At 34.5% G+C, this 25883-nt stretch overlaps 2 protein-coding genes across 3 annotated transcripts; both read right to left on the bottom strand.

Annotated features, from left to right (window-relative positions):
• Positions 1-525: 525 nt before the first annotated feature.
• Positions 526-17084, bottom strand: LOC149734037 (DNA-directed RNA polymerase II subunit RPB1-like). Its single transcript, XM_089880396.1, is given in 33 exon segments — positions 526-1267; positions 1270-1602; positions 1605-1727; positions 1730-1936; positions 1939-2325; positions 2656-2815; positions 3374-3595; positions 3833-4015; positions 4368-4497; positions 4850-4973; positions 5234-5435; positions 5638-5965; positions 6323-6531; positions 6879-7052; positions 7452-7633; positions 8063-8198; positions 8531-8617; positions 8788-8908; positions 9156-9238; positions 9575-9700; positions 10018-10155; positions 10477-10686; positions 11543-11765; positions 12200-12312; positions 12654-12857; positions 13220-13369; positions 13507-13668; positions 13892-14035; positions 14453-14597; positions 14980-15143; positions 15516-15669; positions 16352-16467; positions 16689-17084. Coding segments are annotated over 33 exon segments (5928 nt in total). The 5' UTR covers positions 16767-17084; the 3' UTR covers positions 526-857.
• A 642-nt stretch (positions 17085-17726) lies between these two features.
• Positions 17727-25838, bottom strand: LOC149734036 (limb region 1 protein homolog). 2 transcript variants are annotated; one of them, XM_089880405.1, is made up of 10 exons: positions 25631-25838; positions 24608-24741; positions 24203-24348; positions 23616-23833; positions 22137-22334; positions 21528-21737; positions 20990-21078; positions 20431-20798; positions 19875-20036; positions 17727-18960 (listed from the first exon to the last, which is right to left on the bottom strand). In XM_089880405.1, exons 1-10 carry the CDS (start codon positions 25721-25723, stop codon positions 18683-18685), a joined length of 1896 nt encoding a protein of 631 aa, XP_089736531.1. In that variant the 5' UTR covers positions 25724-25838; the 3' UTR covers positions 17727-18682. The 2 variants fall into 2 exon arrangements, with proteins under 2 accessions (XP_089736531.1, XP_089736532.1); XM_089880406.1 differs by lacking the exon at positions 24203-24348 and having other exon boundaries at positions 25631-25815.
• Positions 25839-25883: the final 45 nt, after the last annotated feature.

Below are 25883 nucleotides of genomic sequence, written 5' to 3'. Positions count from 1 at the left end.
GCAATAAAATCATGAATAAATACGTAACCTATTAATTAATCATAAGCATGTTAACACATTCGTGGAAGTCAAACAACAAATGGTGAAGAGAAACGATATGTTTGGAGACCCATTATATATCCCTTTTTCTTTCGCTCTCTCATAAAAGCAATCGGTATAAAACGAGGGCGCCATGGTATAAAAGCAACTAAGGTGCTGAAGAGAGGTCAAGAAAAACGCAAAATAATGAACAAGGCAACCCCGAGCCCTGTTCCACGAGATAAAACTGTATGATTTCGCAATGGGTCATGAGATAGCAGTTGCAGATGAAAACATCTGTTTTAACTATAGCAGTGCAACTCTTTGTCCGATGTATATAAACAATCAAACATTACAGCTGAACCTTTGAATCTTTTGTATTCTCTACCAGTATTGGGTCCAATAGCAGTTTGCAAAAACAGTAGGCGTACTACCGTTTCTATTTATAGTCACTAATTCTTACAAAAAGTCTGTCTTGATTTAACTTCTGTCAAAAAATTTATGACATTGTGTTCATTTTCATTTATTTTTCACTTTAAAGTTAAAACATTAGAGCCACTTCTGAAAATGTTGTACACATATCAGTTGTTCCTACCCACTGCGAAACACGAAGAGCTCAATTCTGTATCTTGTACAAAATTATACTTGGCAGAAAGCGGAAATTTGAATGAATATTAACAGAAATTAGTAAATAACGAATATACACTCGGTGAAAAGAATACAACACGCCTTAGAAGTCTTTTTTTGCACTGTTTTTTTGTTCTATGGTTTTTTTTTCTGCAGTGTTTTTGGAACCGTGGCCACTTCACTAGCAACATAATGTGCATAGATTGTTGTAGTTAGTCGTCGTCGCTGTCTTCAGCTTGACCTTGGTGTTGCCCACCACCTGGGGTGCTTGGTGTATAACTTGGCGATGCAGGACTGTAACCTGGACTTGAAGGACTATAACCAGGGCTGGTAGGAGAATACATTGGACTTGCAGGACTGTAAGAAGGGCTTGTTGGGCTGTATGATGGACTAGCTGGGCTCTCTGCACCTGGGGAAGTAGGGCTATAGCTGGGTGAAGCCGGAGAGAGGTCACCTCCTGGGGTGTATGTTGGGCTAGTTGGAGTGTACTGGGGACTGGCCGGGGAATATGAGGGACTTGTTGGTGAGTAAGAGGGGCTGCTTGGAGAGTAGCCAGCTTGGCCGCTGTATGCAGGACTTGATGCTCCTGGGCTAGATGGGGAATAACTTGGGGAGGAGGGGAATAGCCAGGGCTCGTAGGAGAGTAAGATGGACTTGTAGGTGAGTATGATGGGCTTGCGGGTGAATAAGATGGACTTGATGGTGAGTACTTGGGACTGGACGGAGAATAGTTTGGTGAGGATGGACTGTAGGATGGGGAGGCAGGGGAGTAAGATGGTGATGATGGTGCATATTTTGGACTCGATGGGCTGTACTCTGGAGATGCTGGGCTGTAAGATGGACTTGCTGGGGAGTATTTTGGGCTTGAAGGGGAATAGCTGGGCGATGCAGGGCTGTAACTAGGAGAGGTTGGTGAGTAACTGGGGCTGGCGGGGGAATAAGAGGGTGATGTTGGGAGTAAGATGGACTGGTGGGGCTGTAGGAGGGTGACGTGGGTGAGTAACTGGGTGACGTGGGTGAGTAGCTGGGGGAGGTTGGGGAATAGCTGGGGCTAGTAGGGGAGTAAGAGGGGCTGGTGGGGAGTAACTTGGGGATGTTGGGCTGTAAGAGGGTGAAGTGGGTGAATAGCTGGGTGAGGTGGGGCTATAGCTTGGAGATGTGGGGCTATAGCTTGGTGAGGTGGGTGAATATGAGGGGCTTGTTGGTGAATAAGAGGGTGATGTGGGGCTGTATGAGGGGGAGGTGGGTGAGTAGGACGGGGAAGTGGGGCTGTAACTGGGGCTCGTAGGGAATATCGGGGTGAAGTTGGGGAATAACCGGGGCTTGTTGGGGTGTAGCTTGGACTTTGTGGAGTGCCTGGGGTTCCGGGTTCGTATGCGGGTGATACAGGGGAATAGCTGGGTGACATAGCTGAGTGCTTGGGTGAAGGAATGTATGGTGATGCGGGGCTTGATGGGCCGGGGGATTGAGCTGGACTCCATGAGGGGCTAAAGCCGGGTGAGAAGCCAGAGCTCTCTGTGGGGGCTGGAGAGAAAGAAGCCGCACTTGGAGTCATGCCGGAGCCAAAGCCACCAGGTGTAAAGGAGCCGCTGAATCCTGGAGTCGCGCCACTGTTCCATGGTGTCATGGCTGGAGACATGGAGCTTGGAGAAGCCATGGAACCAAAGAACATTCCAGTTCCTAAGAAAAAAACATTACAGTTAAGTTACTAATACTTCAGTTTGAAATTATTAATAATAAATATATTATTGCTAGTAAGTAAAGTTCTATAAATGACACATATTGTTAGCTGACCCTCTACTTATATTGTGACTAGTTATGTTTTTTCTTATTATCCACTGTTGTACATGGTTTTAATATAAATTACATTGGGAAACTACAGCTTTAAGCATAAAATTTTACTCATTTAATTTACTCTGTGTATAGCATAGTTTTGAAATCAATCATTCACACAGAGGCCTAACACCCAGTGTGCTAGAAAATATTAAATATTAAGTAACACCAACTAACCTCCAACAACCCCAATATTAGTCGGTATCTCCATTGCATATTTACACTTCTCAGCATCCAGTAATAACCCGAAACAACCGGTTCCACCCGGTACTAACTGGCCAAGCATAATGTTTTCAGACACGCCATCCATGTGGTCAGTTTCTGCTGAAGAAGCAGCCTGCGAAAAATAAATAAATTTATTATATTTTAACTCTCATTTTAAAACCTGGGCAAAGAAATATTTGAATTTATGACAAGTTTTTAATTATACCAGAGCTGCCAGTAAGTTCTCTAAACTAGCTTAAAAGATAAAATTTAATAAATACAACTAAGTTTATCTGTCCTTAATTGACTGTAAACACGTAACATATGATATAACCTTGTCATAACATTGTGGAATTTTAACATATTATGTTACTTCTGGTTCAAAAGGTGTGGCGTCATACAGAATATTAAATTTCATTCCGGTCTTTGAAAAAGGACAATGATAGGTTTGTTTGAGAATTTGTCTGTGTTTAATATTCAAAAGGCATGATCTATTCAATATTAATGGGAAATCAAAACAATGTAGATTTAGCTGTTCAGTTTGGCAATTGCTTCAATATAATGAATTTTTATTGGTAATCGAAATTAAATATTTAGAAAATAAAAAAATCAATCACAAAGTTACATATGTAGTAACTTGTAAACTGGTGTAATAAACAGAACATTTCTGTTATACAACAGTCGAACCCACCTCCATTAAAATATCGACCGTCTCTTCAAACGAACACCTCATCAGCGCCCCTGTCTCTTGACGATTAATACCGTGCCTCGTGATCGCCATCAAGTGTCCCTTTGATGTCATAACCTCGCATAGTAACGCCAAATGACGATAATTGACATATGAACCATCGAAAGATATGACGTGGTTGATTTCCCGCTCCAAAGCTTTTCTCACCGCTTCTATTCCGAGAACCTTAAAAAAGGAAACAAAATTGTTTCAAAATAAAAGCAATATATTTAATATTCAGTGAAAAACCAATATACAATCAAATTTATACCATTTAAAATATCCTTGTCACATTTTACTGTACTCGAGAGGGCTGTCAGGTATGCTCATTTGTATACTGAACTGGTATTCCATATACTGTGCATACTATACATGCATATTACTGTAAACATATTTAACACTGGTTAGCATCATAATACTTACAGAGAAGATCTCACAAATATCATTAGAAGTAGTTCGGACAGGATCAATATCTCTCTCAGATAAAATCCTCATCAAAGCTGTCCCATCTGTCTCCAGGATCCAATCCTGGACTGCATTAAACTCTCCTTCTTTTGTTATCACAATTCTCTTCTTGTTTTCTTCTTTAGGTAAATGCATGTACACCTGGTTAAATGAGAGAGTATTTGTTATGGCTTGTAAAAGTCGGGTAAAAATATTTTCACTCAAGCAAGAAGGCGAAATTAAGCTGAGGTATGATTTTAAACTAATATAGAAGTCTCTTTTTTTGTCTGTCCAACTGTTGATGGTGTTAAAATAATAAAATTCACCAATTAACAAATGCTTAAGTATTCTATGTTTGAGGTACCACATGTGCTTTACTGAAGACCACACACTTGTGCAACATAACTTATTTTTGTAACCCAAACTTTACTGGGGAAATTGTTGTGGCTGTTGCACCCCAATAGTGTATTGGCTGTTACTAATATTTTACTATAGCATTTATTTTACGGCTTACTTTTGCAATTTGTGGAATACCCTGCAATGTCATGTCAGTCAACATATTAGCTTCAATATAACGCAGGAAGACATCATCTTCCATTTTATCAGTTTGTTCTTCTGTGTCTTCATCTGCTTTTTGTTCCTCACTAAAAAAAAGTTGGATACAACGTTTTTTTTATGGGATTTACTCAAAAAAGTTCATTTTTTTAAATTAATCTTTTAAATATAAAACAAAGTAATTTTAAAATACTGCAATGTTTGATGTTAACTTCTAAAGCTTGATAAAACTGGGACTTAAGTTTACAAACTGAATTTTTATTCAGTCAACGACAATATGAATTATGCTACACTTGTTAAACAAGTGGATCAAACACCCTATCATTTCTTGTTAAGACTAGAGTCGCTGTCGATCATTTTAAATTGTTTCCTCAACAGACATTATGAATTATGATACACTTGTTAGGACGTGATGTCATTTTAAATTGTCTCAACACACACCTGTTCATGATCCGAATACGAAGCACGAGTTTCTCAGCATTGTCGTCGTTGAAAATGCAATTCAAGTCGTCTCCAAACCCTGCGCTGATCTTTTCAGCAATTTGTTCCATGCTCAGTTTCTTATCTGTGATGTAAAAATAATGTATCTGTGTATAACATGATATATACGTGAAGGTGACATCTATAAATGTAAGGTTAGGGTTGCATTTTACCCCAATTGCTGAAACAGGGGTAAGATCTTATGTTTTAGCACATCAGTTTTAAACTTATCACAATTATTGTATTAATCTTAAAAACAATACCGGTCGCCCGTAAAACGTATTGTAAATAATATAACAAACACATCTAAAACAAATGTAATGTTCCCAACGAAGAAGGACAGACCTGTCATTCTCTTTCTGTCAAGTTCAATCCTAAGCAGCCATGAAGAAATTCTTGTGACGTCAAAATCTGGCATCTCATAATAAACGTTCACGAATTCTTGATCTTCTTGAATGACTGTATTCATGGGGTCAGGGTCGTAATAAATTGCAGTGTTGGCTGTCACTTTACGTAGCGTGGCGTGCTCCAATCGACATAAAACATCCTGTGTGTAATAAATTTTTTAACTGTTTTTAATTTCACAACAGTAGAGTAAAATGATATTGTAGTGATTTCTAACAATGTCTATAAATAATATGATGGCAAAAAATAGCCCATATGTAAGATACAATTTTGATTTCAAACTGTTCAGTTTAAAAAACTCAAACCATTTTCAGTAATGTAAGAAGTTAAACATTGTCACCCACCTTACACCTCTGTGCATCCCGAGTAGCTGGGCCAATCAAGTATATTGTGAGTGAGGGGGTCCTGGGTTTCTTTGAGACGTTAATCAATTCCTTTAACCTCGGCACACCAAGCGTCACATTCTTCGCTGACACACCAGCGTAATGGAAAGTGTTGAGGGTCATCTGTGTGGCTGGTTCACCAAGGGATTGGGCAGCAAGAGCTCCCACCATTTCACCAGGGTGGACTTGCGCTTGTTGGAATTTGGTCTCAATTTCACCGAGGATCCATTCAAACGCTTCAGCTGAGAGACGGAATTCATCGGCTACTCTCCGTGAACATAGGGTGGACCTGGGGCAAGTTGGAATGGTGTTATGGTAGGGAAAGGAGAAAAATAGGTAACATTTATCTCTTAAGTTGTTTTTTTTTATTTCTATGGTTTGTATAAAAAGCACTTCTAAAGAATGGCACACCAAAACAACTTTAAATAAAACTTGTTATGATTGATGATAAAGATTTTCATAGAAAACATAAAACAAATGCATATAAAGACAAAAGTTTAAACAAGTTTTTTTCACAAAAAAACAAACTGTTGACAGCAAAAAGTGATGGAAATATAAAAAAGTACAAAAACAACAGCTTTTTCTTCTTTTTTAAAACTTTTAATTAAGTATCACAATATATTCTCAGCATTCACATTTTTTTTACCTTAGATGAACATTGAATAGCAGAGTAGCGTTGCTTTGTGCTTCTTTACTCAATCTATCCTCACCACACACAATCACCAACTTCTTACTTAAATCTCGCACACCCTCAATAACACGCTGTGGGTTGAGGTTGGACGGGCTACGAAGATCAATGTGGAAAATCTTTTGTGCGTTCCAGATTAAACGACTCAGGTTTACAGGCAAGACAACCTGGGAAACGAAATCAAAAAACTTTGTTAACATTTTTATTTATTTTGTCTATTGAAATTATTCCAGTTTAATTCTGAATTTGAAACAATTTAGCTTTATTTGGCAAAATTTTTAGAATGATTCAAAATAAGTGATGATTCTATTTCTATTTTGTTCCGGCACTATGGCTTAGTGGTTAGGGGATGAAACAGAACACCTGAGTTATAACTAAGGTTGCTGCCCCACCACGCAATGATAAACAAGTTACATTTATTAATTCATGCTAACTTCATTGCAATGTTAATTACATATTAATACATAAAACAACCACTAAACTCTTAATTAATTGCCTAATGAAGCTACACTACCTTGCTATCACCAGTTGGGAAAATGGCTCGAATATTTTCACGATCTTGTTGTAATTGATCGAACTCAGTTTCTAATTCTTGTTGAATGGTGACATCAGTTTGTATCATTCTTACAACGTCTTCATTCATGCAACGCCGCATGAAACGCTCTTTGGAATAATCAAATCGGAATTTCTACAAGCAGAGGATTAATGAAAATAATTCTCACTCTTAGGCACAAAACTTACGATATAGATCTATTGACATGCTACTTAACAATATTTTGACTTGGGTTTTTCAGTTTTAATACTCAGTAATGAATTCCAAAGCAGTCATGTAGTGAATTCATTGCCTATTTATCCATACAGTTTAGAAAGTTGCTATATAATACACATCACTCATAAAGTAGTTCATTATGTGAGACTACAGTGAGTTCATGAAACATGGGTAACGTCAATCATATATTACTGTGACATTTACGCTGATAAATCTATAAGACAGTTTAAAGGCAATCAGATTATATTCTGTAAAACATATTTTTTCTTTACCCAACACCCAACAAACCACCATGCAAACAATACATATTCTACACACCTTATTAAAAGTGGCGTGACTTGGTTTAAGAGTTGCGAGGTTTTGAAATTCCACTTTCTCGCCAGCCAACCCATCTTCCCCATAACACAGTTGTATCATGAAGTCATTACACTGACGTATAGTGCCGTCGTATCTCACCATCACCGCTTCCATGGCTTTAACTAATCTTCTCTGGATGTATCCTGTTGTGTAATGGTGTATTTTATATAAAAAATATGGGATGTTTTCATACCCCACATAATTACTGCCAAGTTATAACATGGTATTTAGTTATATAGCATGACATGGGTATCTTTTTATACAACGGAAACAAATGTAATACTAATATTCAACTATTAATACATCTCTTGCATACTGTTCAGTTATAAAATGGGTGTATATTATATACCACACATAAATACTGTATTTATACACGAAATACACCTCAAGTTGTATCATATGTACCTGCTTGGACACAAGACAGAACACTGAACACACATACATCTTTTCATGTTATAACACAGCATAGGTGACTTAAAAACTATTTCTGGATACAATAGACATATCACCATACCCTCATACAGAATACAGCATGAAACATATACAAAAATTGACATAGAAATACCACCTACCAGTTTCTGCAGTTTTGACAGCAGTGTCAATGAGACCTTCCCTTCCTCCCATAGCGTGAAAATAAAACTCTGTTGGAGTCAAACCAGCAAGATATGAATTCTCAACAAAACCACGAGCTTCTGGACCGTAATCATCCTGAAGTATAAGAAATGGTCTTGGACTTTTTTATAAGGTAAAAAAATATGGTTTTAGAGAGAATATTGATAATGACAACAACTGTTCAAAACTTTAAATTATGTTGTAAATACAATACACAGGTCAGACAGGTGTAAATACAATACACAAATTAAATGAACAAATGCAGTATAAAAATAAACGGGAGAAATACAGTATAAAAATGGCATTCAAATATATAACAGAGAACAGCACCAAAGCAACCCGCATCTATCGGAAAAACCCTTAAGGCCAAAATACCACATAAACATATAGCGTAGACAAAAAATGTAGTTTATTTTGTAAAGCGTTACCTTAATAAAATGTGGAAGTGTTCTATGACGGAAACCAAAAGGAATTCGTTTTCCTTCAACGTTCTGTTGCCCCACAACAGCAATGACCTGGGAATGGGAAATTGTTTTCATTTGAGAGTTTTGAGTATTATATAGGTTAAAAAATTCAATATTTATGAAATTTTGACATTTTAAATTTTAAAAAAAGCATCCGATTTTCCATGAAAGTTTAAATAAATTATAACATAACAATAAAGCTCTTAAATTCAATAAATTACCTGAGAAATGTTAATTTTTGAACCCTTAGATCCAGCCACCACCATGGCTTTAAAGTTGTTGAAATCAGACAAACTTTTTTGAGCTGACGAACCAGTTTTGTCACGAGCATCGTTCAGAATTCTAAAACCATCAATAGTTACAATTTGTATGTCTGTTTTATTTAAATGCTGTTAATCTATGAAGTTTTCAGTATGACACACAATGGGAGTTCTACCTGAAGTTTTAGCCAAAGTTTGCCTATTACTCTAAAACTGATGTTAAATAAGTCGAAATTTAGATTGCTGTTTGAATAGAATTAAATTACTTATCAACGAATATTTTCATTAAGCATGTTGCACAACACAAACCACATTTAATGAAAACCTACCTGTTGACTTGATTTTCAAACGTTTGTCTCAATGTGTTACCAGGTGTCGGTTGTAAATCCTCCTTATGTGCTTTCTCTATAACCTGGGTGGGTGGGTAAAACATTAAGTTTTATTGTGGGTTGTGGGTTGTGGGTGTGTAATAGCAGTATCTGATGTATTATAAATCATCCTGTAGATAGAAACTAGCCAGAACAATGTTAAATTTCCAGGAATTAGCCAGAACAATGTAAAAGTAACATGCTTTTTATTTCGTTTATATTTTTTTTTTATTTTTTTTTTTATTAGAAGCAATTACATTTCATTATCGTATATCCTATGCAAAACATAGAGTAGAAAACGTATGGCTAAAATTAAAATATTAATTTTCTACTTGATTTCATATTCCACAGGCCCACTAAAAAATCTGAGCGTGATTTACCTCTATGACTTCTTGCTTGGCTTTCCTAATTTGAGTTTGAATATCCTGGTAAGTCTGAGCATCTGCAATTGTATCTCCGATACCGATTGAATGACCTTCTATCATCAACCAATTGTTTACGCATGTCTGTGGACAATGAACATTGTGAGGTCATAGTCAGGCTATATTTAAAAAATTATTAAACACAGAAAATTTTAACAAAAAGGTTACTTTAAAATAAAGTATACAAAATTGAAAATTTTCTCATACGTATTTTAATTTTACATAACTACTTTTATAAGCAGTTTTAATTGAACTAATAATAATGTTGGGGAAAAACATCAGCATAAACAGTTTTAAACTGATCTTTTGGAATTTTTTGGAATTATGCTAGCCCTGGCAGTTGGTAGCGACAGAATAAATATTTGGATATATATAATTCCAATCATGTTCCACAAAGCTACCTGTATATTGCTGTAAAACTCCCGGCAAACATCAGCATTTTTTTCCAGAGCAACAACGTGGCACAGTGAACCTGATGAGGTACCAAGTGACTTCTTACATATGATGCCACTCAGTAAGATTCCATTCTCTACTAGAACCTGTGTGTTGCGTAATAAATATGATGAGCAAAAATTATATATATACTTTAAACAAATTAAAATCCTTTTTACAAAAAATTATCTTTATTTATACAAATGTGCTTTAGTGAAGAATACAAAGCTACAATAAGTTTGTAAAACTTATTGCTATAAAAAGTCAAAATTGGGAAGTTTTAAAAGAAGAATTTTTAAGCAACACATCGAAAATATGCAACACTTGTAAAACTTAATGATATAGAATATATAAAATATATAATATATAAAACATCTGAAAAAAAAAGATTTTTAGAAGATTTTAATATTCTTTTTTTTCCCACTTACCCTTGTATCTCCCGGCGATATGTGTTTGTAAGGTCCGGAGTCCTCACCATCAGGATGAGTGCTGTGGTTCCGGATGCAATTAATCCCAGGAGGAATAATGAGCGAGAAGAGTTGTTTCCCCGTCCATAGAGGTTTTGGTTTGAGGATTGCAGGTTGGGGGATGTACCCATCCCAGTCACCAAGGTACATTAGTAAGTTCATGAAGTCGGGCTGAGATGGAAAAAAACAACAATAAACACATCAACATTCAAGCAAGGGCAATTATAATAACTTTAGGTGGAAATTTGCATATCAAATGACTTGTCCTCAGTTCTGTATCTTTCAACAGGTTTTCTTTCTTTGTCGACCAAAAACTTTATAAAATTCTTAAGATTGGAAGGTTTTAAAAATGAACAGGAAATTTCTAATTTCATCAATTTTAGTAGCATCATAGAAAAAGAAATGTGTGCTTTATGTCAATTTAAACTAACAAGTAATAAATTCATAAAAAAATGGTTTAAAATTGTTTATGTCTAATTTCCCTGCCAAGTTTTGAAGTCCAGTTGTTTATTTGGTGCACATTTGTGTTGAAACTGTTTTAAAAACTCTTTGTATTATGGGCAAAATATGGACAAAAATCTACCAGTTTCTGTATCATACTGGATCATTCATGTTTTTGAAACAATAAAATACCACATTAAAGGACCAGCTGGTATCATATATATATTCACACTTTATACAGGAAAGAAGCCATCCTGCTTAATACTTAAGCAATTCAGCAGAATTTTACGATACTACCTAATCCAATTCTCACCTTTTTAATCAATCTCTAATTCTCCAACAAAATTTAATGAACAAATTTGCAACAAATGAAAATGGCTGCTTCAAACAGACTATAAAAACCTCTTTTCATTTGGAAGTAAACAAAGAATATTTACAAAATTACATAACCGAATCCCTCTTCTGAAGGAGCATGGTTAAATCTTAAAGAAATTTTCAGGTAATATGGGATTTAGGTGCTAACAAAATCCCATCTTACCCCACAGTACTATATTGTTAAAAATTCAATCCAATATTTATTATTTACCTTTTCAATAAATGAATCTCGTTTGGTCATTTTACGAACAGCAGTCAGCGTATCTTGCACGATTCCCATGACGGGTCGATTGCTTTGAGGAGTGATGATCATCCTGTTCACCATCGCCAACTGGAGGATCTCGGCTCTCGTTTCCATGGTTTGCGGAACATGGAGGTTCATTTCATCACCATCGAAGTCAGCGTTATATGGGGTGGTCACAGATAAATTCATTCTAAAAAATTTGTTTGACCATTCATACCAGGAATTCTGCTACTCTTGCTACCAAGCATAATAACATAGCTGTTGTAAAAAACGATTTTATTGTAGTAAGTAACATAAACACGTAACTAACAGACTTTATCATAGATTATAGGAGATAAAGTTTGGATAAAATTGAGACCTTGCAATTACTGTAGCTAGTTTATACAGTTGAACAAACTTTATAATATAAAAAAAGTACTAGATTGTATAGGTTATAAAGTAAATATATTTTCTATATGGTCACAAAAAAAAGGCTTGCAAAGAAAATTTTTGATTCCTATTTTACATTACAGATGTCCTACAGCGAGGCACACCATGATACCTGGGGTTTAGGCCAATGTTAGTCGATTCCATCAAAAGAGTTTGAGATTTGGGTCAGTGTTAAATAGATGTAATTATATTCACCTGAAGGTTGACCAGGGAAGGACTTTAACTTTGTGTCCCATCATTGACATTTTATGCAAAGTAGGTTGTCGGTTAAACACTATGACATCACCATCTTTTATATGACGTTCAACCTATCATAAATGTAAGTTTGTTTAGAGAAAAAATTTGATCACATACCAGCAAAAAAAATCATGAATTACATTGGAAATTAAATTGTACAACTGATTGAACTAAAATGCTTGGTAAAAGTTATGTTATTTGCCAAAAAACCAAAACTGTTTTTATTTAAATATACTCAATATGCACAAAAAAGATTATTTAATTTTCACCATAACTTCTTAAATCCTGTGTAACAAGTAACTTTGTTGGTTGTAATGTTTACTGATTATTAAAAAAGCCCTGCGTAATCTGGGTCCCCACATTTGATCCCTCTGCACACAAGAGAAGAATTTGTAAACCCTTTAATCCTCACCTTGTATCCAACTTGCAGATGAAGATCAGAAGGTTTCGGATGATATCGAAGATCAATTCGATCCCCGCTGTCACGGATGATGTATTTTGCTCCTGGATACTGGTTGTTGCCACGACGAACCAGTTCTTGCATCCTCTCTATGTTGAAAGGAGTCACAATCTCCGGGTACGTCATGTTGCAAGCTATGGATCGTGGAACACCAACCTATGTGGGGGATAATGGGATTATATGATGTATAACAGTAACACTTCAGCTATATTGGCAACTCAATATGAGCTAATATATATTGTATGTGTTTCGCAGCCAGGTTTTATTTGACACTTTTCCTAAGTAGTTTTACTTATAGCGTGGGGAACAATGGAATTGTATGATGTATAATAATTGTTTAATATGCATTTAACCATTGACTTAAAATTAAATAAGCCATATTTGTATTAAACACTAGTAAATTTCTAGATGTAGGAGCTATTTATTTAAAATTTATTAAGAAATTTTTAAAAAGTTTTACTGTATAGCTAAGTTTTATCTCGGAAAAAAAACTAAAAAATCTGTTTATAATTCAATACCTCATCAATTTTTAAATTAGGATCAGGTGTGATGACAGTACGTGCAGAAAAGTCAACACGCTTCCCCATCAAGTTGCCACGAATTCGTCCTTCCTTTGCTTTTAATCGTTGTTTGATTGATTTTAAAGGACGGCCCGATTTTTGTAAAGCCTGGAAACGAATAACAATTTTCACTGATTTTTTGTTTTGTTTATGAGCCACAACATAAAAAAAGAAGACAATTGTGTTTAACTTTATGGAGTCATTCATATACAGTGTCATATATATATTCATAATTCCCATCTTACCTTAGGCACTCCAGGCATATCGTTGTCAGATAGCGTAGCCACGTGATACTGCAGTAGTTTCACATCTTCCAGTATAATATGAGAGGCAGTTCCATTTTGTTCGTTGCGTTTTAATTGTTGGTTTGCTTTAATAATGTCGGCCAGTTTGTGAGTTAAATCATCCTGTAACGTTCGAATGAGTTTATAAATTTAAAATTTATAGTTTTAGTGAATTAATACTTCAAGAGAAAAACTGTTATATATATGTAATTTTGATTAACAAAGCTTTTTTACCTCAGGAGGATAGTTATATAAACATGTCATATTTTCTTACTACCAAAATAAAAAAGAATGAAAAGAAGACTATTCCCCTCACACACTAATACAAACAATCCACACCACACACCTGACTCCTTGCACTCCCTCCCCCCATAACAACTGATGGTCGAACACAAAGGGGAGGAACGGGGATCACAGTGTTTATCATCCATTCAGGCCGCGCGAAACGAGGATCCATCCCGAGGATCTCAGATTCTTCATCAGATATTCTCTACAATGTAAAGGATATTTATTAATAGATGGAATTAATTAAATTTCTAGGCCTAATTTTTTTATGGCATGCCACTTTTAAAACAGGGATAACACCATATGTTTTAGCATTCTGTTTGGCAACTATGAGTGTAAGTGTAACTGTATTTTCGCAGAGTTATTTAAGATTTCGTTAAAAGATTTTACTCATATGATTGTTAAAATATATATCGCTCAGGTCTTAATTGTCAATGTTACAATTGATATTCTTAAAAAGCTAAAGCCTGCAGAACCTTGATGATATGTCCTTTTACAATATAACTTGTAAATAGTAAAGTAGTCTTTTAAGTTCCCGATAAATTCCCAGGGTTGCAGCACCAACAAAAACACATCTTGAGAGCAATACAGCTTTGTGTGTATTGTGTGCCACATACCCTACCTTAAATATCTCATGCACACGTTCCGCAGAAACAACTATCTTTTTCTCTTGTGAGTCTTCATTCACATGTTTCCACTCAGCAATTAATTCCATTCCTTCTCGTCTAATCTTTGGCTGGTATCGTCCACAACCACCATGGCCCACTCTGTTTATATTTACAACTTCTTATTAAACTTTAACTCTATATTTCTGTTGTTAGTTTTATTATAATTTCTATCTAATAAAAGACACTTGACTATCCAAGTGATAAAAATATATATATATATTCTTTGTTTTTATCTTTGTTTTCAGTTTTATCATAAGCAAGACGTTAAATATAAATATTTTATTGCACACCCACAGTATAAGCACCTTACTTAGGCTTATTTATATGTTGTTTTACTTTTTCTACTTAGCAAGCAAAACACTGATTTCGTTTCTTCTTGGTTTATTATATAATCACTTAATATTGTTGATATGATATCATCATTTATATCACAGAGTCGCGACTTACAGGGGGAACAATAACAAAATAAAACAAATCTTACTTTCTTGGTTCATCTTCATCACGTTGCTGAACATCAAATGTATTATCCATCTCCTCACCTCCTTCACAAATATTCTTCCCTTTACAAAGTTCGTAGACATGAGCTAACCTCTTACGGGGTTGACCCTTTGATTTAGCCATGATTTGACGAATTTTTGGATTTCCCTGAAATTAAAAAAAAATGTAAAATTATTATGAATACATCCAAAAAAATGTAAAATTATATATGAATACAGAGATAAAACATCTACAAGACATTTTTTATAGTTTTTTGAATTGATAGAAACATTGTAGGAAGATTGTGGAGAATTTTGGTCAGTATTGAATTGTATTAGTTTCTGTTTTTCAGCTACTGACTAGTCTATTATAATATAAACTCCTTCTTTTGTGTATTGTTGTTTTAATAAAACCAGAAATTATTTTAAAGCGATGTAAACCAGTCCATTATAATATGAACTCCTTACTAAATGTATTAACTTCAGATGGGGTATTCTAATTGAACAAACATAAAAACAATGCATATATATATATAAACACCTTTTCAACAAGCAAGCGCGAACAGTAGAAACAAACACAACGAAGAACTTTTATTGTTTTCGTTAGAAAGCCAGTGTGGAATACAGGTTTGGCAAGTTCTATGTGACCAAAGTGTCCAGGACAGTCAGTCATGTTGCCAGCGCATGTTTGGCACCTGGTGTATAAAATCAAGTTTCAGAATAATAAAACTATGAAGATTTAAGTATTTCGCCTGTTTAATTTCTTTTTTACTTCTGTATTAAAAATTCAAGTATTGCAAAATAAAGTATATATATATATGTATAAAGTGTATAATTATGTATGTATTAGAAAAATAAAACATTTTTTCAAAGATTCCATTTATTCGTATTTTCCTATGATTTTACTTCTGTGCCTAAAATTCTCAGCTTCTACAAGTAGATGGAAGTTCATATAGTATTGTTGCATTGGAAAAAGGCCTAGGCAACACCAATTTATTCCTAATAATGTGTGTCAAATAGATAAATGAAGGCTGTGAGTTATTCATCCTGGGGAAGACAACCTGTATCGGGCATCCAAACATCGATACACAATAAATACCAGAAGAGCTGTTTGAGATGACAGGTAAATCAGACCACTGTCGTTTTCCAGTCATGCGAGGTTAAAGCTAGTTACATTCATGTATAATAAACATGGCAGCAACAATTTACATATACAAAGAGCAGAGGCTGCATGTGGTAACATATCATAACTGTTTATTCAATTCTTTGAATACAGCAACAAGGTCAGATTAGTAAGTAAAATGGAAGGAGAAAAGGAATTAGCAGCAAAATGACAGGTACATTATAGCCTACATAGTATATATGTGTGTATGGTACCTTGACATTCTATCAACAACCCCCTGACGTGGGTCCATCAACCCCAACAGCTTTGGTCTTCCCCCTTCTGACACTTCAGGGTATTGGACCCCACCTTCAGTGACTGACATGCGTTTCTATGGTAACAGTTTTAATGTAAGAAACACTTTTATGTTTGAAAAATTTTTATAAATTTAAGTTGTTTGTTAGCTTTTACACAATGGATTTATTTATGGATTATTAATTTGGTATGTAAAGGCATTAATAACGATGTTAGTTGTTAATAGCCATGAGGAACAAAATACGTTTTATAAAGGATAATTGATTGTATACAAATATACAATAAAGTGTAACGTACGATTTCATCTGGGCTGAGAATACCAAACTGGACTCTTTTTACAAGTTTTAAATCGACGCTCGACTCTGTGAGTGCCATGGTTTTGTTTCTGTAGCACGTGTGCGCTCTATTCGCGCGCCGCGCTCAAATGCGGTTCTTCTTCCAGCGCTGGTTGGTATATAAAGAGGGCTGTGACGTCAGCTAAGAGAACCTCTCGGTAGGTTCTATGACGTCGCCTTGAGTTTTCAGGACAGCACGTATTTTATAAAGACTTAACTGTCTCACAAGGCTATAAATATAAATAAACAAATTTTGTACTTGTTGCTAATAAATATTAATAAATTAACCGATACCTGGGCACCAGTCTAGCGCAGTTCTGCTTTGTTTAGAGCAGCTAACGCTGAAACGCCACTTGGGCAACTGAAGCTTTGTAGACACGCGGCTACTATTTATAGGGCCTAGAGTAGGCGGAGCGATTTGGTCCACTGAATTTTGTCTGCCCATATTTGGGAGATGGCTCGTGACGTAGTTAAGCTGTGATTGGTTAGAATTTTTAAATGATTGACACCTACAAAGTTCGAGAGAAAAGAAAAGAAGGCAAACGTCGAAATCGAGAGAAATTGGCGAGTGACGCTTCTCTTCAGCAAGCGGGTGCGCGCGAGGCTAGGAAGGCAAGGGAAACGTAAGGCCTATTATACTGTACAAATCTCAGACGAATTTTAGACTATGAAAAGCACTACATTTGCGAGCTTTATTCTCTTAGAATTAAAACGATTTTTAAAAAAAAATCGTACCAACATGTTCTACAGGTCATGGGTTAAATTTTGGTATATATATTTTGTACAATTAATTTAATTTTGTATAAGTTTAAGCGTGTCGAAATGTGTCACTTTTTTTCTCTTCGTTGACTTAACTGACCGCCATTGCTCGGTCGCCATCTTGGAACGGAACAAAGTATTGTTACAACAATTACTTCATAGCGTTATTGTATTTTTTTAAACTCTATAGTACACTAACATGTTAAAAATTGTGTTTTTTTTGACATAAACTAATAGTTCGTTTTTATTGTCCCATAATGGTAATAAACGACTCTGTATTTAATTGTTTTCGTAGTAGTACGTTGTTTGGTTATATATTTCACTGCTGTATTTGCGTATTACGAAATCTTTGTGAAACTCCGGTACCTGAACAGGCTGAACTAAAACATAAAACTTGTACTGTAAATCCATATTTCCTGTTAAACTGTAGTTATTGTTAAGTGTATATTTTTCTAATACATCGTATTACGGGACGTTTCGGACCGCCCGTTTTATTTCGTATGATCACGTGATAAAATAGTTTTCGTTTTTTTAGTGAATGCTACATGTTCTGTGTTTTTTATACACAAGGAACTTGTTGTGTGATTTTAATTTCACTGAATAAATTAAATATTGTAATTCAAAAACAAGTGTCTTGCTTATAATGCAGTGATGTAACTGATGTTATTAATATATTTTAGTTCAATGCTTTAGAAAAGATCTAAAATCACGGTACAGTAGTATTTGAATGAAAAGAAATCTATAAAAGCAGTTTTTCAGTTAACACCAAGCAAAGTACAGGGTGTGTACTACATTAAATAATTGTTAAGGAAGTGTACCAGCAAATGAGTAAAGAACTATCTTCTTAAACAGAATATGTCACAATTGTGCTTTCTATTGGCATGTTCAATAAACAAAATGAAGCAAATTGGCTCAACTAAACACATTGTTATTGAAGCCATTTGGTAAGGCAAGCATACATCTTGGCTAAAACTAACAAACAAATGTGACATGGATCAAATTAGAACTCCATCATATAAAGAAAAATAGTTTACCGCAGTGTACATATGTAAAAAATCTGCAAAACTAATTCGTATAATACTAATATCTGCAAAAACTAATTAACATAATACGAAACCAATTTTAGTGTACAAAAGCAAGTAAAAGTACTAAAGAAATAAACAAATACTCAGCTTATCTATGCACAACCGCATTAGCTTATCTATGCACAACCGCATTTAAAGCTGTAGGACCTAAAAATTTTCTCGATGTAAGTTTGGAAGTTCTGGACGGAGAGCATATTTTATCATCCACTTCTTTAAGCTGTTTTTCCAATGCAAAAAGTGTTGTTTGAAGTGCGTCGTTGGAGTTATTGTCTGGTTCTTCATTTTTCTGTAGCACATCTGATGCATTGGTTAAAAAAACTGAAGTGTGCGCTGCCATATCTGGAGGTCTGGTACGCTTCACATTAGGAGTAATGCTGACACTTCGAAACCCTACAACACAGTTTATGATTATAAATAACAATATCATATTGATATGAACACAAAAGATTAAACAATAAATGGTATTATTGTAAGCAGATGAAGGTATTTAACACTTGAGCCTACATTTAAACCTTGAAATTTGTTTAAATTCTGGAATGTAAATGCTTTATAAGCCTAAAAGTACACTAACCTTGACGGTTTTGAGTTTGGTAGTGTTAAAACAGACATGACAACCCACATGTATGATACAATTTTAACATATAAAATCTGATTTCATTGATACCTGAACACCTGTTTTGTTTAACCTTTATAAGAATAATGTTTGGCTCTTTGTAAACATATTACATTAGTTTAATTAACAAACTTCCTTATCCTGACTTCTAAGACTAAAAATATATCAAACTTTCCTCACTGCCTGGGTTCTTTCTCGGATCCGCTTTAACTTCCCCATATCTGATCAGCTTATTAAAATATAAACAGTGTCAAAACAAAAAGATAAATTTACACAGGTATAAATAATGCTGGAGTTGAAAGTAGGCAACAGAATTTGCTACAATCGAATGTAGGCTTTAACTATTTTTAGGGGGCATTTAAGATCCAAGGCTGGCAGAATATTGAGAAATTTATATATATTAACATTTGAAGAAAGTATGACTAACAATTGGGCTGAGGTTTTGTAGGTTTTATTAAAACGAAATCATGAAAAGTTTAGGAATTTAAATAAAAGCCATATAAACCATTGGTTAAGAAAGTTGAGAATAAAACACCCCACCATGTGATAAGCCAACTTGAATCAGACATAAATTACAAATTGGGCACCATATTATAATGACCGTCATTGCACCACCAAGAGCAATTAATTAATACGCAAACAGTTATATTATTCTTTACATTGAATATTAAATGAGATACTTGGTACTTACTTAATGCTTTGTATAACTCTCTTCTCATTTTTAGAGTGAATTTGTTGACCAGGCACAAAGCAGTAACAGCAGCAAACCCCACATTGCAACCAAATATTATATAGAAGTTTCCCAACCATGAAAACTTACCAAAGTTACCTTGCAACTCAAACACAGTGATGCCTGAAAACAAGTGGAGTATTTTAGGTCTATTCATATGTGTGTGAGATTTTACAGTGGTGCATGCCATAGGACCTAAGATTCTGGCTAAAGTTAAACCATTACTTCAGCTCACAGGCTAAAACACCCCAGTTAATGCTGATGCAGCTTTTGTGTTAAAAGACGCAAGGGTCTACAGATGGGTCAACTTTGCATCTTAACACCTAGGTTCTAGACATGCCTTGCTGTAGAATGATATAAAAGGTACTACAGTGCGGCACCTCATAGGACAGAATATCAGACCCAACTTGGTCCCAATTGTGCATTTTTAGCAAAATAGCAAAAAGGGGCAGATTGCATGGGCATATTGGATCTTTCTTTAAAGGTTTCTTCATAAAATTAGAACTAATCTACTCACCTAATACTCTAGATAGAACTGGTAAAGATGAACTTAGCAGTTGAACAACAAGGCAGTTTAAAATGATCTTCGTAATCTCGGTGTTGTATTTTTGAGGTTTTAGCAACCTGAACCCTGGCATGTTGTATAACCCAACTACAGATGCTAACATCAGGTATAATACAACTGAAACCTCAACAAAGGTTCCAAATATACCAAATGGTGATAATGAGTTTGCCCCTAATGTATGTAGTGAAGGTCCTTCAGTTACATCATTTACTTCTGTTGGTAAAGTTTCAGTCGTAAGCCAGAACTGCCACCACCAGTGCACTGCTTCTTCTTTTTGTTGCTTTTTTTCTTTTGGAGATGTTTTTGGACGATAAATATTTCTAAATATGAAGCATAGTTAGGTAAAAGTGAAACATGGTTGAGTTAAGAGTATCACACCAAAACAGAGGCTCTATGACAACAAATATGGTTCATAGGTTCACCAAAAAAAGGCTACGGAAAGAGTTTATGTAAATGGAAAAAATAAAATAGAAACACAAGATGACGAACTGTACTATGGGTTAGAAGCTACCTGTAATCTTTTCCAAAATCCTCTCTGGAAGTGCTTGGGTGAAGTTCTTCATCTCCAACAAAGACAAGTTTCAATATATGAAAGGATACCTGGATGATAATGCCGGTAAAAGTTTTATACTGTTTTATACTGTACTGTTATAAAAATATTAACAAAGTAACATTTATGAGTAAAAAAATCACTAACAACGCTACATATTAGAAGTAAAAAAAATCATTAACGAAGTTACATAACATCTAATGGTCTACTCTATGACATAAAAAAGGATTACAAGGTAACTACTACGAGAGCAAATACAACTGGTTATAACCTGACCTGCAACAATTTGATGTTAAACATTGTCATTCCTAAGAGTGAAAGAGATTTTCTGGCAATTGTTTGTATTATGATATATACGTTTTATCTGCTATACCACCAAACAAATGCCAGAAGTTCTCTTTCACATTAACAATACACCTGGCGGCAATAACATTGCCATTCATATTTATATTACAATGTTATCTATGTAATAAATGCAAGCTATATAACAATATCATACCATGCACAAAGCAAGGCCAGTAAGCACCAACAGAAGAATCATAGCAAGAGGATAGCCAAGGTTTCTTTCAAGTGCTGATGCCCTTTTTCTTCTTTCAAGTTTTAATCTTGTTTTCTTTGTGGATTCAAATTCCCTTTGTAGATCCTGTTTTTCTTGTTGGCTTACCTTGGCCATGTAGGAGGCAGATTTCAGCTTTCTTTCCAATGCTTCCTGATAGGAAATAAACAACTCTTATACATGACCATAGTCTACTTATTTACTACATTGATTAGGTTAGTGGTGTAACATTTTATATCAGGACAAAAATACTATGTAGTTCCGCAATAAATAATAAAAATGATAATCTTAAAAAAATAAAAACCTTAACAGCTGATTTGGTAGTCTTCTTATAATGGGACAGAATAAAAAATAAACTTTTCCTAGAACAGTTACATGCAATGGTACAGTAGAAAAATTATGTGCTGTCCTGTCAATTTTGATCAAAATTCAAACAGCCTGTTTGTAACTCACAGCAGTCACAAACTGCTAGCTTTTTGGCATCTTTAAAACACCAGTGCTTACTTATTATTATCACACTTAATTAGGAAGTATTGTTAAACTAGAAAGCACCTCTTCATATTTTTCTGCTTCAATTCGGTTGTCATTATTTTCAAACAGCTTTGGCTTAACTAGCAGGTGACCCATAGCGTCAAATAAAGTTGTGAAGCCAAGGGGGGCACATGTGACCACCATCAACACCACACATATGCATAGCAAGAAGGAGTAGAGATACTGTACATAGTAACCACTTACTCTCATCAAAATTTCCTGAAAGTTTCAAGACTAAATTAGAACGAAAAAAGATTGTAATTGTATCTACCTTGTTTTGGTAAATGCTTTTTTCATGGGTTGTCAGTACTAGTACAAAATGTGAAATAATTTCCCTAAATTTAATGATGAATTAATTACGGTAAGCAACAAGTGGTAGTTGTTTTTAAAATCCCTATAAGGATGGTAATAATTATAAAACTAATAAAAAAAGAGAAAAGTAAAAAACAGAAAAATAGAAAAAGTAGCTTGTAGTGCCAAAGCACATGGTAATTAATGTGACATGAATGACTGCATGGTAAAATCATTACAAGACTAGATTAACAGTGACATCAATTAAAACAATGTCATTGTCATATGTATGTTTGATAAAACTTAATAACACAAATATATGACTAATAGTCTACTATTGTATATTTCAGGCTTACATGAATTTAACCTTATTTATGTATTAGTATTTACTTCTATTTTAAAAAATATATAGGGAGAAATTGTGCAGTTTGTAAGATAATATATGTAACATTCTGGAACAGGGGTTCTAAACTTTTTGAAGCACACCCCCCAATGAAGATCTCAACAAACTTGCGCCCCCCCCCCCCTTTTTTTTTAAATTATCATAGTGGTGTTCAATTAATTTCTGCCATGATCCACCACAGCCAAACCTAACATATTGGACATTTAAACCGCGCCCCCTTGTTTGACTGTATCTGTATTATTGCGTAAAATACATTATCGCGATCACCGCAAAAGTGAAATCAAATAACCGTTCCGTTTACATTTGCGTCATAGTTTAGCCTTATATTTGCCATGTTTTCCTTAGCCAGGTAGACTGTTTGTTACGAAATAGTAGGGATTCATTGCATCATAATAGCGATTGTTTAGCCTGGCAATTAATTAAGACATAATAGCAATTCACTTGGCGATTATTTGCGTCATAATAGCGATTGACACCTCATCATTTAGCATGTGTAAGAGGTTTGAAAACAGACTTAAAGGTTTGCTGTTTTAATTTAACTTTTGCGTGCGTCGTATTTAAGCCTTTTGAACACCACTGTTAAGACATAAAACACTTTATTTTATAGTTTTTCGCACCCCCCTTCCGAGTGTTACACGCCCCTCAGTTTAAGAACCCCTGTTCTGGAATGATGGTAGATTCAAACTTCATATCCACTGCACACCGCTAGTAAGATGTTACGCCTTACTGTAAGACCTCACCCATTTAAAATACAATTTGACATAATATTTCTATATTTAACATTAGTAACTTTAAGGGTATGTCACCTGTGCTGAATTATCATGGTCAAAGAATGCCAAAGCCAGAACAGCCATTCCTAGCACCAATACAGCCAACAAGACCAACACTGTTATGGTTTCATATACACGTGACATTAAACCCTTCTTTTGACCAGAGAAGCCTTCTGATTCAGTGAAGAAGTATGAAAATGGAAGTAGTGCGAATAGAGAGGCATTACTCAATATGAAAGTCCACTGCCAAAAGGCTGAAATAAAATTTACTATTTTATAAAAAATTTGGGTGTTTTGTTGGTTTATACTTGTCACTGCATATATTAAGCAAAACAGCAGTGCCAGGTTTTATATAATATTGAAAATTTAAGTGCATTTGCAGTACAAAACAAAATATTATACGGTATAATTTAGTTAAATATATAAGTGAAAAACATTACGCCGTCATAAAATAAGCTGTATTGATTTATTTTCCTTTGGGCAAAGCAAAATCAATGCCTGTCCATCAATGCATCTGCTGCTATTCATGAACATAAAACCAAATAACATCCTGTCATTTTGAATGAATAGATACTGTGTGTGGGTGGAGTACAAAGTACAGTAATAGGTATTTGTGCACTTACTGTGTATGAGAGCACCGTTAAGCCACTGCACCCAATAGCTATCTGGATACAGATGAACAACTTCATTGCTCAACATCGACATTGGAAGCATGAGAATTGAACTTATTGATACAGCTAACGAAAATGTGCACAAATAAAATGAAATTCTGTGAATAAAGAAAACGTTTTAAACCTCTGTGCTGACACATAGGTGTAAAACAAACATAACTGTTTAACAAACAAAACTAAAAAACTGTCCCACACCACAAGCCAAATTAAATGTTAAAATTATCAAGGTATAAAAATCATATGATGTATACATATACATATTTATGTATTTAGTTTGCTGTGACACACACAAAAAAAAGAAAAAAACAACTTACACCAACGTATTGTGAATAATAAAAACAGGTTTTTTGTTTTCACCTGAATGCTTTGGCATCTTCATCTCCTCCATACAAACCATCTCGCTCCTTCTTATGATGAAACCGAACAATGATCAAGTAAGAGATTACGAAAAGAAAGATGAATGTAAGAAGAACGATGATATTTTCTCTGATCTTTGGTAAAAAGAAGAGGTTTAGATTAAAATTGACAACAAAACAATAAGTACAATAAGTAAAACAGCTAGGAACTGTCTTTGTGGAGATGATAATACCGCAATGCAAAAATTTACCAGCCTATTCGACATTGTATAAAAGTTTATTATGTTATATCATTTAGATTTTTTTAAATGCAGACCAAAATTAAACAGTCTAGAAAAGTTTTTAAACTGTAAAACAATCAATAAACATTAAAAAAAACAATATCAACTAATTTATTTAATGACCCCTAAAAACTTTAATAGTATTACGAAATATTGTATGGATGACATTTAAAGTAAAACTACAAAACTTTGAATGCCTCATGAAAATAAAATATTATCCCATATCACATTTTGTCAACGTAACCGTAAACATTAGAGCATAGTAAGGTGCCAAGCAAATGTAAACAAATATTAACTCATGATATAAACAAGTAAACTACTGTCAAAACAATACACAAGAAAGACATAACATAGCAGGATTTTTATTTATTACTTTAAAAAACTATAATAAACATTACATTGTTTGAATAACGACGTAAATCACATCAAAACAACAGTTGCTAAACAAAAATGGGGAAATGCTGTGGGAAAAGCGTCAGATAAATACGGTAGAATGTTAATCCTCCGCTATACATTAGGATGGTGGAAAGCGCTAGAGGTTGGTAGTTAGGGAGGTATTAATTTGGGGTTAGTGGTTACAGAGGTTAGTGGTTATATCATGTGGGTTAGTAGTGATGGGTCAGAGGTTATTAACGAAGAGGGAGAATTCTTTACTAGTACCAAAAAGGTAATAAGCTTTTCATTCTTGCTACACCTAAATATGAACCAAGTATATTTGTAATTTAAATAATAGCATGACATACCACATTGTTAAATTCTTCCTCTATTTCTTCAATTGATTTTTGTTTTTCCTGATTTTCAGTGGCACTGTAGAAGTTAGTAATCCAATCCAACATATTTCAAGTTTAAAGATACAACATTGGTGCTTGCTTCATTCTTACAAACTTACAATAACTTTAATGGGGTATTGGCATTGCGTATCTGCGATTTAAACATTTATAAAAGTAAACAAATAAAAAAAATATTATTTTTGTTATTTCATAGCTTTTTTTTAGT

The sequence above is a fragment of the Ciona robusta genome, chromosome 7, assembly GCF_009617815.1.
Source record: "Ciona robusta chromosome 7, ASM961781v2".
Classification (NCBI taxonomy): Eukaryota; Metazoa; Chordata; class Ascidiacea; order Phlebobranchia; family Cionidae; genus Ciona; species Ciona robusta.
This window is presented reverse-complemented; position numbering and strand designations above follow the sequence as displayed.

Coding starts and splice junctions, on each gene's coding strand:
- LOC149734036 (XM_089880405.1), bottom strand. CDS start 25,723: ATGTTGGATTGGATTACTAACTTCTACAGTGCCACTGAAAATCAGGAA. Junction 24,742..25,630: donor AGGAAGAATTTAACAATGTG/GTATGTCATGCT, acceptor TTTTTACCAAAG/ATCAGAGAAAATATCATCGT. Junction 24,349..24,607: donor GAAGATGCCAAAGCATTCAG/GTGAAAACAAAA, acceptor CTTTATTCACAG/AATTTCATTTTATTTGTGCA.